Source organism: Macaca fascicularis, chromosome 1 (assembly GCF_037993035.2).
Source record: "Macaca fascicularis isolate 582-1 chromosome 1, T2T-MFA8v1.1".
NCBI lineage: Eukaryota > Metazoa > Chordata > Mammalia > Primates > Cercopithecidae > Macaca > Macaca fascicularis.
The window spans coordinates 233,155,231-233,168,704 of record NC_088375.1 but is presented as its reverse complement, the minus strand read 5'-3'; the positions used below and the strand labels follow the sequence as shown (position 1 = coordinate 233,168,704).

At 62.0% G+C, this 13,474-nt stretch overlaps 1 protein-coding gene and 1 long non-coding RNA gene across 3 annotated transcripts; one reads left to right on the top strand and one right to left on the bottom strand.

Moving 5' to 3' along the window:
• Positions 1 to 2,744: 2,744 nt before the first annotated feature.
• On the bottom strand, positions 2,745 to 4,895 carry FNDC10 (fibronectin type III domain containing 10). Its single transcript, XM_005545239.5, has one exon. The coding sequence runs from the start codon at positions 4,752 to 4,754 to the stop codon at positions 4,074 to 4,076; it is 681 nt and encodes a 226-aa protein (XP_005545296.2). The 5' UTR covers positions 4,755 to 4,895; the 3' UTR covers positions 2,745 to 4,073.
• A 67-nt stretch (positions 4,896 to 4,962) lies between these two features.
• Positions 4,963 to 13,067, top strand: LOC141409095 (uncharacterized). 2 transcript variants are annotated; one of them, XR_012427567.1, is made up of 4 exons: positions 4,963 to 5,050; positions 5,227 to 5,484; positions 10,455 to 10,561; positions 11,871 to 12,317. It is a non-coding gene; the product is annotated as an uncharacterized lncRNA (long non-coding RNA). The 2 variants fall into 2 exon arrangements; XR_012427568.1 differs by lacking the exon at positions 10,455 to 10,561 and having other exon boundaries at positions 11,871 to 13,067.
• Positions 13,068 to 13,474: the final 407 nt, after the last annotated feature.

Sequence of the window (13,474 nt, the reverse complement as noted above, 5' to 3'; positions counted from 1 at the left end):
CATCACAAAAAAAAAAAAAAAAAAAAAAAAAAAGGCCTGTATCCCAGCAGTTTGGGAGGCTGAGGTGGGGGGATCACTTGAGTCCAGGAGTTCAAGACCAGCCTGGGCAACACAATGATATCTCCCATCTCTTAAAAAAAAAAAAAAGGAAAGAAAAAAAGAAAAAAAAAAAGAAAAAAAAGGTAACACTTAGTAAACATCCATAAAGTCCAAAGAAGAAGGAAAGCCTGAGGGAGGGGCACCACAGTCCTGGGAGGGGCCACAGTCCTGTCTGGAAAGAAAGTGGAGGTGCTTGCCGCCCTTCAGGCTTTCGGCCCATTGGAAGGTGGGGGCCCCCTCACGCCATCTAAGGGCTCCCTTCTTCGAGTCAAGGCGGGAGGCCCTGGTGCCAGGTACCCAGGGCTTGCTAGACTGGCCAAATCTTGCACCTGCCAGGCCAGGGTCTCCAGCAGCTCCTGGCCGTTCCTGAGCCCCCTGTCCAGTAGTAGAGACCCCCGTCCGAAGCGAACAGGGAACCACCAGCCTCACAGTCCTCTGTTCCTCCCAGGAGGCCTGGAACCCACCCCTCCTGGGGCACCTGGGGAGAAAGCAGGGCCTGGCTCCCTGCATCCAGACCACGCTGGGCCTCCAGCTCCTGTACTCAGCATGGCTGTGGGTCCTGCGGTTTGCTAAGATGGGGCCATCGCTGTGGGCCAGGCTACGGAGGTGAGCAGGGAGGCATAGGGTTCTCTTTTGGACACAGAAGGGGTGAGAGGCCCGAGTGATCAAAGTGAAAACTTCAAGAAGGGCCTCTGGTCTCGGCAGGGTTGGCTGGGACGCGGCTCCAGGGGTCTCGGCCCAGGGCAGTTCAAGCTGTGGTAACAATGGCTCCAGTTCTCATCTCTACCTGGCTGTTTCCATTCCACAGTGGAGGCACTGAAAGACTCGTGCCTCCTGAAGGGCAGGCACGGGTGAGCCAGGATGAAGTCGGGGCAGCTTCCGAGGCAGGGCAGGTCCCTTCGGCTCACACTGGAAAAGCGTATACCTCCAGGCACCAGCGAGAAAGGTCAGGTGGAGCCGTCTGCTCTCCAGCTCCACAGCACATGGCGGTTGCTACACTGAGAGCTTCCCCCCCGCCCCCAGCCTGGGCCACCAAGTCTGAAGAAGAGCAGAGAGCCATGGTCCAGAGAGAACAGGGTGGGGAGGGACAGAGAGACACAGAGACAGAGAGACAGAAAGACACAGAGAGACAAGGACAGAGAGAGATGGAGAGAGACAGAGAGAGACAGATGGAAAGAGGCAGAGAGACAGAGACAGAGAGAGCTGGAGACAGAGGCAGAGGTGGAGAGAGACAGAGAGGCAGAGAGAGGAATAGAGAGAGACAGAGAGACAGAAAGAGAGAGAGAGGGACAGAGAGAGATGGAGGGAGATGGAGACAGAGACACAGAAATAGGGACAGAGAGAGAGGGAGAGAGACAGAGAGCCAGAGACAGAGAGAGCCAGAGACAGAGATACATGGGAAGACAGAGATAGAGGGAGAGGAAGGGCAGAGAGAGAGAGAGAAAGAATGGAGAGACAGAGAGAGGGAGGGGAGGCTCCTCCAGGTGGAGCAGAAGGAAAGAACCTTCTGGGTGGGACTGGAAGCTGCACCACCGATCTTTCAGGTGCACCAGGTCAGAGGGAGAGGTTGGGGGGTCCCCACGCCTCTGGGAGGATAATGGGGCCAGCTGGGAAGGTGGCCAGCTAGGGAATGAGCAGTCTGTGCAAGTGACCACGAGCTCAGATGCAGACACCCCCCCACCCCAGCAGGAACGCCTGCTCCCAGGCCAAGGCTTGTCCCCTGGGCCCCACAGGCTGCTGAAGCCCACCTCTGCAAACGCTCAGCTGGACTCCTCAGCTGGACTCCAGGCCTCTGAGAAACTCCCGGAACTGACGGGACAGGCCTGTGGCTGTAGCCGGTGTGAGCCTAAGCTCACAAACAAGCCAGAATCCTGCCGCAGGCCAGGGAGCCTCCGAAACTTCCCGATCGATCCCCAAGGAGCCATGCTGCCCCAGCTCCCTGGACTCTGCCTTTGCTGGTAGAAGACATGGCAACACCCTTGCCGGTGGCCAGGGCAGAAGGTGGCTGGAACGGGAAGCCCCCTAATCCCACCAGGCTGTCTAGACACATTGCTGCACGCCCCTCTGGGGATGAGTCACTCCTCAGAGCTGGGCTCCCCCCGCCCCCGCCTGTTTTTGCTTCCTCAGGGTCACCCCTGGCTGCAGGTGCCTCAAGGACACCCTGGAAGAGGCTGTGGGGGAGGGAGGATGGCATTCAGCACAGGATACACACAGGAGCCCCAGGCTGTCCTCTGTCCACCGTTCCCACCCCAGCTCTAGCTCTGCACAGGGAGGTCCAGACAGGGTGGGGAGCCCCTCTGGAGCAGCCTAATCGTGGCCGTCACAGCTCAAGTGGGTAGCCATGGGAATGGGTTATATCTAAGCGCGGCAGGTACTGCCTCCCCCATCCCCCGCCAACAGCTGGCCCACGACAAGAAGGCGCAGAGACAAGCACTGGGCACCCTGCCTGTCCTGGCAGGAAATGTAAGGCAGTGTGCCGCACACGCTGCCGGCGCCAACGCCACCCGGGGCCAATGCCACCCGGGCCAGGAGAGGGTTCGGGGCCAGCCACCGGCCAATACCCAAGGGTCCTAGGGCAGCTGGGGAGAAGGGGAATCCACCTTTTTCTTCCCTCCCACCTCCCAAATAACACACAGACAGCACTGTTGATCTGAGGATGGACATTTAGACATTGGCGCCAGGTTTGCGCCTGACCAGCGCCACGCAGGGGTGGGTGGAGCAAAGACACAGAGGTGGGCTGCAGGTATCATGGGGCACCAGCCAGGGCCTGGGGTGGCTGGGGTGAAGGTGGGTGTTTGGCCAGTGACCAGGAGTCAGGTCAAGTCCAGGAGGTCAGTGCCAGGGGCTCCAGGAGGGGAGGGCAGTGCCATACCCCTCCTGGTGTCCAATGTCACCAGGCAGCCATCACAGAAAGCAACCTTAGCCCGGGGCCCGGGTCTGCAGCAGGTGGGCAGGGTCAGCTTTTCTTCCATGGCGGGTGGCATTGCCGGGCCAGATCCTGGCTCTGGACCCCTGGGCATGCAAAGGCTAGGGGTGGTGCTGTCAGTCACACTGTCGCTGCTGAGGTCCCCTGGGTTGGCTGAGGCTTGGGATTCAGGCCGCGGTGGAAGGTCGGACTGCTCAAGGCTGGTATCTAAGCTTCTGCCCTGGGACCCAGTGGTGATGGCCACCATCTGCCCCCATTTCCACAGGAAGTCCTAGTCAGAGGCCGCACACACAAAAGGGGTACCCGGCCCTGGAGAACCACCAGCCGCCCCGGGTCTGAGAACACTCACCCTGGCCGCTGGGCCAGGCCTGCCATGTCATGGCTCCCGGCTGGTCCAACACCCTAAACGGTACAGAGCGCTGCAGGCCCTCACCTCATGCTTCTGCAGCGCTTGAAGGTGGGGGTGTCTCCAAGGGGACGCTGGCCAGGTGCATGGAGGGGCCGGCCAATCTTAGGGCCACAGACCCCCCTGGACAGCAGGGGGTGTTGGCTCCTGCAGTGTGGGCCCGAGATACTAAGGCACGAAGCTAACCTAAGCCCAGTGGGGTGGGGCGGGGGAGGACAGGCTTGGAGAGCTGCGTCCCAGGCCTGTAAAGCACAGTGACCTAGCAAGGGCGACGGTCTATCTGGGACAATTTGGCACAGGATGGAGGTGCGGGGTGATCCGGAGTGCCCATGGCTCTTGCTGGAAGGGGCTCCATGCCCTGGTCGCCTCCATGAAGGCCTGTGGTGAGCGGGGAGAGCCCTGGATGCGGCCGGCACAGCAGCGCAGGCCCAGGGGCCAATCCAGAGCCAGAGTCTGGGAGTCTGACGCCCGGCTGGGAAGGGCGTGTGACGATGCCAAGGTGCCGGAGCCGTCGCCGGCAGGTCCTCCTCCGCGGGGATCTTAAGGAAGCAGCAGGAATGAGGAGAGGAGAGCGGGCGGAGGACCTGGGAGCTCAGGCGCCCTCGGGCAGGCGGCGCCCAGGTGGGCTGGCGGCCTCGCGCTTCAGGGGTGTCTGCGCAGGCCGGGGCGCGCGAGGGCCGGGCGCATGAGGTTCTCGGTGATGTAGGCCACCAGCAGGCAGATGACCACCAGCATGACGCAGATGGAGCCGCCCACCGCCGTCATGGCCACCACGATGTCCTGCATGCCGGCCGGCTCGGCGGTGAACTCTACGCACTCGGCGGGCTCGGGGGGCTCTGGCGCGGGGGCGGCGGGCCCAGCGCGCAGCGGCAGCGGCTGCAGGCACAGGCGGTAGAGGACGCCGTCGTGCACGTCGGGCAGCAGGTAGTCGCGGCAGGAGGCCCCGAGGAGCACGCGCTCGCACGGGAAGCGCGTGTAGGCGCCGCGCCATGAGCAGTTGAGCGCGAAGGCGCGCACGCGGCGCGCGGCGGCCGGGGCCAGGCGCCACTGCAGGAGGACGCTGCGGTTGCGCAGGACGCTGGCGCGCAGGGAGCGGCCGGCCGGGGCGTGCAGCGTGCAGGCCGGAGCCTGGCAGCGGAAGCCGCGCGCGGGGCTGCGGAAGCACAGGCGCCCGCCGCCCGCCTCGGGGCCCTCGGGCAGCACCTTGTAGGGGCACCAGGGCGCGTCGGGGGCCGGCTCCCAGCCCGGTGGCGTCGGGGCGGCCGCGGCGCAGGGCGGCGGCGCGCAGGCGGCCAGCAGCAGCAGCAGCGGCGGGGCGCGCATCCTGCGGCTGGGCCGGGCGCGGCGGGGCCACGGGGCGCGGCGCTGGGTCACGCGGGCCGCGCCGCCGCCGTCCCCGCTGCCCGCTCCCCGCGATCCCCGGCGCGCCGCGCCCTCCGCCGCCGCCCGCTCCGACCCGCCCCCGCGCCCCGTGCGCGCTCGGACCCGGCGCGGCGGCGGAGGCGGGGCCGCCCCTCGCCCCGCCCCTCTTAACCCTCGCCGGGCCGCAGCCTGCGGGTGCAGGGGATCCAGGGCGGGCGGGGGGAGGAGGGGGGCGCAGTAAGGCGGCCGAAGTGCAGGTGGGGCTGGGGTGCGTGCAGGGGCGCGGGGTGCGGGCAGGGGCCGGGTGCGGGCAGGGGCCGGGTGCGGGCAGGGCCGCCTCTCACCCGGCTTCCCGCCTAGTGAGCGCACCTTGGACGCCTGCGGCTTTTCCGAGCCGAAGCTCACGGGCTGTGGCCGGCTTCGTTTCGTGTAGTGCAGCTCCGCGACCGCCCGTGGCCACACCATTCGGGGACTTCGTGCTTTACGATGGGGGCGCAGTGGCCTGGCACACGCAGCACCCCGGGCCTCGAACCCTCGCGCTGGCCCCCCTGGACCCGCACAGTCAGGGTACCTGTCCATACCGATGGGGTGGGGACCACCACGGAGCCTTTCCTTGGCCCCGCGGCTTCTGTTCCTTTCGAGACGGACAGCGCCCACCCGGAGGAAAGCCTGACAGACGAGACTTCGCAAGGTGAGAACTCCCTTCGCTCCCCACGCAGCTGGGGCAGCTGCAGGGCGCCGACCTTCTCAGCCTCATCGCCCCACCTCTCCCGCCAGATGCGCTCTGGGGGGCCCTCCTGATGGTTGCAGGGAGGTCAGGGCTGGACAAAGGGAATTCAAAAAGCCCACCTGGTGCACTGGGTAGGTGGCACCGATGGGGAGGGGAAGGCGGGACGCACCCCAAGACCCCGGCCCCTTAATCCCATCCCTGCATAGATCACCCAGCAACCAGGACACCCCTCCAGGGCCAGGGCTATAGCCAGGGACTGTATGCAGACATGGCTGGGTCTGGCCGGCCTGCCCTAACTGGAAAGGAGGCCAAGCTGTGCACCTAAGGCTGGGCTGGCACCTCCGCTGAGCCAGCTCTGGGTCTGCAGGGGTGGGGAGGGGTCTCTGGCAACTGGACCCTGAGCTCCTGCAACCCGTTTCTGTGCTGCTCTTGCCTGGGGGAGAGCGAGGAGAGACTGGCTCTTCTGCTCCCGACCTCTGGATGGCCATGTCCCCGCCCCCCACGGAGTCCCCACCCAGCCTCACGAACTCCTGGTCATCTTGAAAAACCCAGGGTAAGCCGGGCGCGGTGGCTCACGCCTGTAATCCCAGCACTTTGGGAGGCCGAGGCGGGCGGATCACAAGGTCAGGAGATCGAGACCACGGTGAAACCCCGTCTCTACTAAAAATACAAAAAAAAAATTAGCCGGGCGCGGTTGTGGGCGCCTGTAGTCCCAGCTACTCGGGAGGCTGAGGCAGGAGAATGGCGTGAACCCGGGAGGCGGAGCTTGCAGTGAGCCGAGATCGCGCCACTGCACTCCAGCCTGGGCGACAGAGCGAGACTCCGTCTCAAAAAAAAAAAAATAAATAAAAATAAAAAAAAAGAAAAACCCAGGGTAGTGGTCAGGCCCCCACAGGATCTCAGAGGCTCAGCCAGAGCCCAGGCCCAGCGGTCAGGCCTCCACCAACTGCGGTCACAGTGCACCTCTGTCCCCAGCATGGAGGGCCCTGACCGCCTACACCACTTCTCCAACCTGTTGGGCCCCTGGCAGGATCTGCTGAGGCCTCTGCACCTGGCACAGAGAGGTTGGGGGCAGAGACCTTGGGAGAGGCGCTTCTTGCCCCCTGCCCCCAGCTCCCACCTCTGCTTAGGAAGGGCAGACCCTGGGCTCTGACTCTTGCCCCATCGTTGTGAGGCGACTCAGGGGCTGCGCCAGCAAAGCAGAGAGTGATGGTGACTCAGGGGACCCCCATGTCCTTGCCCAGAACTCCTCAGGGGTTCAGCCGGTCTACTGCACCAGTTTTCAGTGGAAGCCCCTTGTGAGGGTATGGGCAGTGGGGCAGGGCAGGAGCCTGGATGACGGTGTATGGGGTGGGGGGCCCCTAACTACCTTGGCATGTTGGCCTGAGGACAGCTGGGGACTTCACCCTGTGCTGTGACCATTCCAGCTTCGTGTTGCAGCACCTCCATTTCCCTCTGGGCAGCCCCCTTTATCCATCCTCAGATCATGGGGAGCTTGGGTGGGGCTGACACTCCCCTGCCTAGGAGTTGGCAGGTGACCTGGGCCCGGCCAGCCAGACTGGACCCCTTAGTCTCAAGGCCTTTGCTGAAGCTCTTGTGAAAGGGGCGACTGTCCCTGACAGGTGTTGGATTCCAGCTGCTGTGGCCCTGAAGGTGGGTGGTGGGAAGAACGGGAGAATGAAGCCAGCCTTGGGAGAGGCAGGACGCCGGCCTGGCCCAGCTGCTTCCAGCATCTGGATCCAGCCTCACCTGAAGCCAGCTACCTCCTGGACTGCAAAGTCATTGTCAACACCAAAACAGGGTTTCTGACCATTGCAACCGAGGGTACCGGGATGTCGTGGCTGCAGACCCTGCAGACTGCTATGAAGCTAGTCCTGCCCGCCTTGCATCAGACCTCTAGCCAGGGACTGTGGTTGCAGACTTAGTCCTGGGACTGAGCTCCTAGTGAGAGGCCAGCAGCGAGGGAAGAGGGACCAGCAGAGAAAAGGGTGGAGCCTCGGGCGGCCAGCAGAGCAGCAGAAACCGAGTCTGTGAGAGGAAAACATTGCTTCCCCAGGCCTCCTGCTGAGCTATGGGGATCTGGGTATTTCGAAGAACAGCTGGGGCCAACCCTAAGGAAGGAAGGAGGGAAGGGGACAGGGAGGGGCGAGGAGGAGGGGGAGGGAGTGACCTCTGCTTAGCGCCTGCACTTGGGCAGCGGTGGCCTTTCACACGCACAGGCTTCCCCGCCTGCAGCACCGTCTCCAATGCTGTTTGTACACACGCTAGCATCCTGATAGTCACTAAATGTTTTCTTTAAATGAGTTCACTTTTTCACTTAGAGTGCTTTCTAAAAGCAGATCATGATCGCAAATAGTAAGTATCACTTCCATAAATAGAAGGTGTCAGAAAAATAACTATCAGACGTTCTTGGTTTCTTGTTGTGCGTGGAAGCATCAGACGGTCTCTGAAAGGCTGTCCCTCTGCTCCCCAGGTTGGCCCATCCTCTGCCACAGCTTGAGCCCCACCCAGGGGGTCCCTGCTTGAGGAAGTGCTTCCCCTGTTCTCTCAGACCCTACTTCTGCCCCCAGAGGGGTGTCTGTCCAGGGGACCCCTCAGAGGTCCCACCCAGCCACTCCTGATCTCCTCCCCACACAGGTGACTGGGCCACGGGGGCTCGTGGGCAGCCCTAGCCAGGGCTGAGTCCTCACTGTAGCAGGGAAGCTGCTGCCCTCTCGGCAGGCCGCCCTCTGGGAACCCCTCTTCTTTCCAACTGCCCCAGTCCCAGGATGGGCTGAACATGCTTTTGCCTGGCAGGGGAAGGCTGGACCAGTAACAATGGAAGTCTCCAGCAACAGTGGAGACACGGGGGCAGGGGAGCTTCCGGACGAGGTGTCCTCCTGGCCATGGCCTTGAGGGAGCCTTGTGGCTGGCACGGGGCCTGCTGGGACGTGAGCAAGTGGGTCCCTGGGGACCTGGGGAATGGCTTCGATGCTTAGGAGCTGTGAGAACGAGAGCTCTAGGGCAGCAGCCACCGCTTCTCATGGCCCCCATGACCCTCAGCCCCTTTACGCTGGGAGCTGAGTGCCAGTTTCAGCATCCTGGCACACACTTCTCCTTTAGGGCTCCCAGGAGCCACCCTTCCCTGCCCCTGTGGGTCTCCTGTTTCTCCAGCAGCAGTGACTGTTTTCTCTTCCAGAAACGTGTGCCCCTGTGAGCCCTTCACCACCTCTGGTCATGCCTCCAAAATTCCAGGGAGGGGACAGAGCCCCTGGTGGAGAGGCAGGTGCCCCCCCAGGGAGGGGACAGAGCCCCTGGTGGAGAGGCAGGTGCCCCCCCAGGGAGGGGACAGAGCCCCTGGTGGAGAGGCGGGTGCCCCCCCAGGGAGGGGACAGAGCCCCTGGTGGAGAGGCGGGTGCCCCCCCAGGGAGGGGACAGAGCCCCTGGTGGAGAGGCAGGTGCCCCCCCAGGGAGGGGACAGAGCCCCTGGTGGAGAGGCGGGTGCCCCCCCCAACACTGCTCTGCTGCTGCCAGGGAGGAGTGACCTTCAGTGGATGCCCCATTCTCACCAGATCCTGGGCTCCGAGCCTGGGCCAAATGCTGACCTCAGTGGGATCCAGACCTGAAAGTCCCTCTCTGGGGTGACTTTCTCAAGTGCTGTCCTCAGACTCCCTGGGCTCTCGCAGGATGGCGGGCCCAGTCCCTGCAGGTGCCTCAGCCCAACCACTGAAGCAGATGGCACCGTGGCCCGGGCATCTCTGTGGCCGGAGCTGGGGAAGGAGGTGGCCTCCTGGGTCCTATCCCAAGAGCATCCACAGCGGCGCTGCCAGTGAAGGGGTGGAGCTGAGGGACCCCACAGACCCCAGGGCTCGGTGGCTGCAAGAGCTGGGAGGAGCCTCATCCTCCAGGGGCTTCAGGGAGGGTGGAGACGACTCTGTCCCAGCAGCTGTCCGTTTCCTGCAGTGCTGGCTGCTTGTTACAGTGAGACTGACAGGTAACCCACAGCTGAGCTTGTGCTTGCCAGAGCCTTGGTCCAAGTAACCCCCCATCCTTTGGGCCTTTCTTTTTTTTTTTTTTGCTTTTTTTTTTTTTTGTAGAGACAGAGTCTCCTGTGTTGCCCAGGCTGGTCGCACACTCCTGGCCTCAAGTGATTTTCCTGCCTTGGCCTTCCAAAGTGCTGGGATTACAGGCATGAGCCTGGCCTGCAGCATTTTGAAGCATGTCTCTAGGGCAGGTGGTCAGCAGACCAGAAGCCACGGCCCCACCACCCAGGCCTCTGTTTTCTCCCTGGTAGAGCAGGGATGGAGCAGCCCCGGCTCCAGGGTCCCCCTGAGGAAGCCCAGCCCACTCCGTTCTGAGCAATGGGGGTTGGGCAGTTTCTCCAGGTCCAATGGTTCCGTTAGACCCAAGTGGGCTGTAGCACAGTGGACCCTCGGGACTCACAGCAGACCCTCAGCACTCATGGTGGACCCTTGGGGCTCATGGTGGACCCTCAGGTGCTCAGATACTTTCCTCTTAGGAAAGGAGCTATGCCTCGTGGTGACCAGGTCACATAGGAAGGTGAGCCTAACCTGGAACCTGCCCCTTGACTACCTGACCCCTAGTACAGACGGGCAGCGAGTCAGCAGGTGAGGGGCAGCAGCCAAGCCCAAAGGGCCACTGACCACTGGCTGTCCTCTGGTGCAGAGAGGAAAACTGAGGCTTAGAGGGCCCATGAGGCCAGGAAGTAGAGTCAGGTCCCACCGAGGGGCTTCTGCTGCCCCAAGACCCTGTGGAGGGCACCTGGAAGTGGAGGGACCTGCACGTGCCCCGTATCCCCCCAGGGGCTTGCCATCTTCCAGCCCTCCCAACGCCCAGGAGGCTGAGCCTTGGCAAGATGGCAGCTTTTGCCTAAAATGCATCAAACTGAGCAGAAAGAGTGGTGAACAGAGTAGAATCTGCTTGTTTCCAAGGATCAGTGAGAAGGCACATGTGAAGCTCACCCAGGTTCTGTCTGTTTCTGCTCTCGTATAAAGACCCCATATGGAGCCAGTGACAACGAGGGCCATGGGGAAGGCAGGTGAGGATTGGGCCCTGCTGCTCAGCACAGGGTCAGCTGGCTGGCCTAGGGTGGGCTGGCCAGGCGCAGGGTGGGCTGGTCAGGCACGGGGTGGGCTGGCCAGGCGGGGGGCCGGGCTGGTCAGGCGGTGGGGTGGGCTGGTCAGGTGTGGGGTCAGCTGGTCAGTGTAGGGGGGTCGGCTGGTCAGGTGTGGGCTGGGCTGGTCAGGTGGCGGGGGGGTGGGCTGGTCAGGTGGGGGTGGGCTGGTCAGGTGGGGGGGTGGGCTGGTCAGGTGGGGGGGGGGTGGGCTGGTCAGGTGAGGGCTGGGCTGGTCAGGTGGGGGGTGGGCTGGTCAGGTGGGGGGGGTGGGCTGGTCAGGTGGGGGGTGGGCTGGTCAGGTGGCCGGGGGGTGGGCTGGTCAGGTGAGGGGTGGGCTGGTCAGGTGTGGAGTGGGCTGGTCAGGTGTGGGCTGGGCTGGTCAGGTGTGGGCTGGGCTGGGCTGGTCAGGAGTGGGGTGGGCTGGTCAGGTGTGGGGTGGGCTGGTCAGGAGTGGCCTGGGCTGGTCAGGTGTGGAGTGGGCTGGTCAAGTGAGGGGTTGGCTGGTCAGGTGTGGGGTGGTCAGGTGTGGGGTGGTCTGGTTAGGTGTGGAGTGGGCTGGTCAGGTGTGGGGTGGGCTGGTCAGGAGTGGGGTGGGCTGGTCAGGTGTGGAGTGGGCTGGTCAGGAGTGGGGTGGGCTGGTCAGGTGCAGGGTCGGCTGGTCAGGTGTGGCCTGGGCTGGTCAGGTGTGGGGTGGGCTGGTCAGGTGTGGGGTGGTCTGGTCAGGTGTGGAGTGGGCTGGTCAGGAGTGGGGTGGGCTGGTCAGGTGTGGAGTGGGCTGGTCAGGAGTGGGGTGGGCTGGTCAGGTGCAGGGTCGGCTGGTCAGGTGTGGCCTGGGCTGGTCAGGTGTGGGGTGGGCTGGTCAGGTGTGGGGTGGTCTGGTCAGGTGTGGAGTGGGCTGGTCAGGTGTGGGGTGGGCTGGTCAGGTGTGGAGTAGGCTGCTCAGGTGTGGGGTGGGCTGGTCAGGTATGGGCTGGACTGGTCAGGCGTGGAGTGGGCTGGGCTGCTCAGGCGCAGGGTCAGCTGGTCAGGCGTGGGGTCAGAACATCCGTGGTGCTCCTGTTCCCATTCCCGCTGCACGTGTCATTACGTCCTCTTTTCCGCCACAGGTACCATATCCTGTTCTCCTTTGGAAAAGCTCTATTCCACCTACTACCTAATCTTTGGTGTGCTTGAGCTCTGTAGGCCCGTCTATTTTTATTTTCTTTTTCTTAAAACATTATTTTCTTTTCAGGAACCTGCCAGTTCAGGGAGGCCCATCTTTCTAGAAGGTTAACAGGAACTTCCAGCCTACTTAGTGACCGGCTGCTGGAGGACGGTGAGCGGCCCCTGCTGTCCACGTCTCCACGGGGGTCACCAAGCACACTCACAGGGTCCCCCTCTCCACCTGGAGCAGAGAATTTGGAGGAGCCCGTCTTGCTGTCTTTTCTGATGTTGTTAAACTATGCTTGGGCCTGCCCGTTGCTCAGAGGAGCTTTCTACACAGCTGGACTTCTGAGGTGGGACTTGCCATGTGCTAACGCCAGCACTCGGAGCAGTCTCTGCCACTGGCAACGTCCTGTCCTAAACATCCCCAATGTGACCTCTCTCCTGAAAGGCCTGTGTGCGACTTATCTGTGAAGCTGGAAGAAAGTTCTGGAACTTCCCCTTCTCCTTTGGTGCAAAGTTACACTAACTGTCATGATGTTGTTGATTTCCATTTTTTTTTGTTGTTCTTGTTGAGACGGAGTCTCACTCTGTTGCCTGGGTTGGAGTGCAGTGGCGCGATCTCGGCTCACTACGGCCTCCGCCTCCTGGGTTCAAGTGATTCTCCTGCTTCAGCCTCCCAAGTAGCTGGGATTACAGGCACCTGCCACCACAGCTGGCTGATTTTGTATTTGTAGTAGAGACAGGGTTTCACCATGTTGACCAGGCTGGTCTTAAATTCCTGACCTCAGGTGATCTGCCCACCTCAGCCTCCCAAAGTGCTGGGATTACAGGCGTGAGCCACTGTGCCCGGCCTTGATTTCCTTTTTAAGCAGAGTTGAGTCTGTCCACACCAGTGCTGCCTGGGCCTTCCTGAGCACCTGTGGCTGGCATCGCTTCCCATCTCTCCTCCCTGTGGCAGGCAGCAGTCTTGCTGTTCCCGGCACCTCTGCAAAGCTGCCTTCAGAGCTGCATCTCGGAAGCCACTGCACAGCCACAATGCATGCTGAATGCATCAATATGCAGAATTCACTCACATGTCATACAGTTAGTCAAAAATGTCGAGGCCCTGCCAGGTGGAGAGATGGGGGAGAATACGGATCCCTCCATGAGTCCAAGCCGGGGGTACAATCCCCTCAGGCCCCCTCCTCCTCCTGTGCTCCAGGTTTTCTATTTCAAGGCTGCTGTTTACTTCCTTACTGTATGTCAGCTCAGTCATGGATTTTAAACGATGCATATATATATATATTTTGCTTGTTTGTTCGTTTGTTTGTTTGACATGGAGTCTTGCTCTGTCACCCAGGCTGGAGTGCAGTGGTGTGATCTCAGCTCACTGCAGCCTCTGCCTCCTGGGTTCAAGCAGTTCTCCTGCCTCAGCCTCCTGTGCTTTCGATATTTTTTTTTTTTTTTTTTTTTTTTTTTTTTTTTTTTTTTTTTTTGAGATGGAGTCTCGCTCTGTCGCCCAGGCTGGAGTGCAGTGGCGCGATCTCGGCTCACTGCAAGCTCCGCCTCCCGGGTTCACGCCATTCTCCTGCCTCAGCCTCCCGAGTAGCTGGGACTACAGGCGCCCACAACCGCGCCCGGCTAATTTTTTGTATTTTTAGTAGAGACGGGGTTTCACCGTGGTCTCGATCTCCTGACCTTGTGATCCGC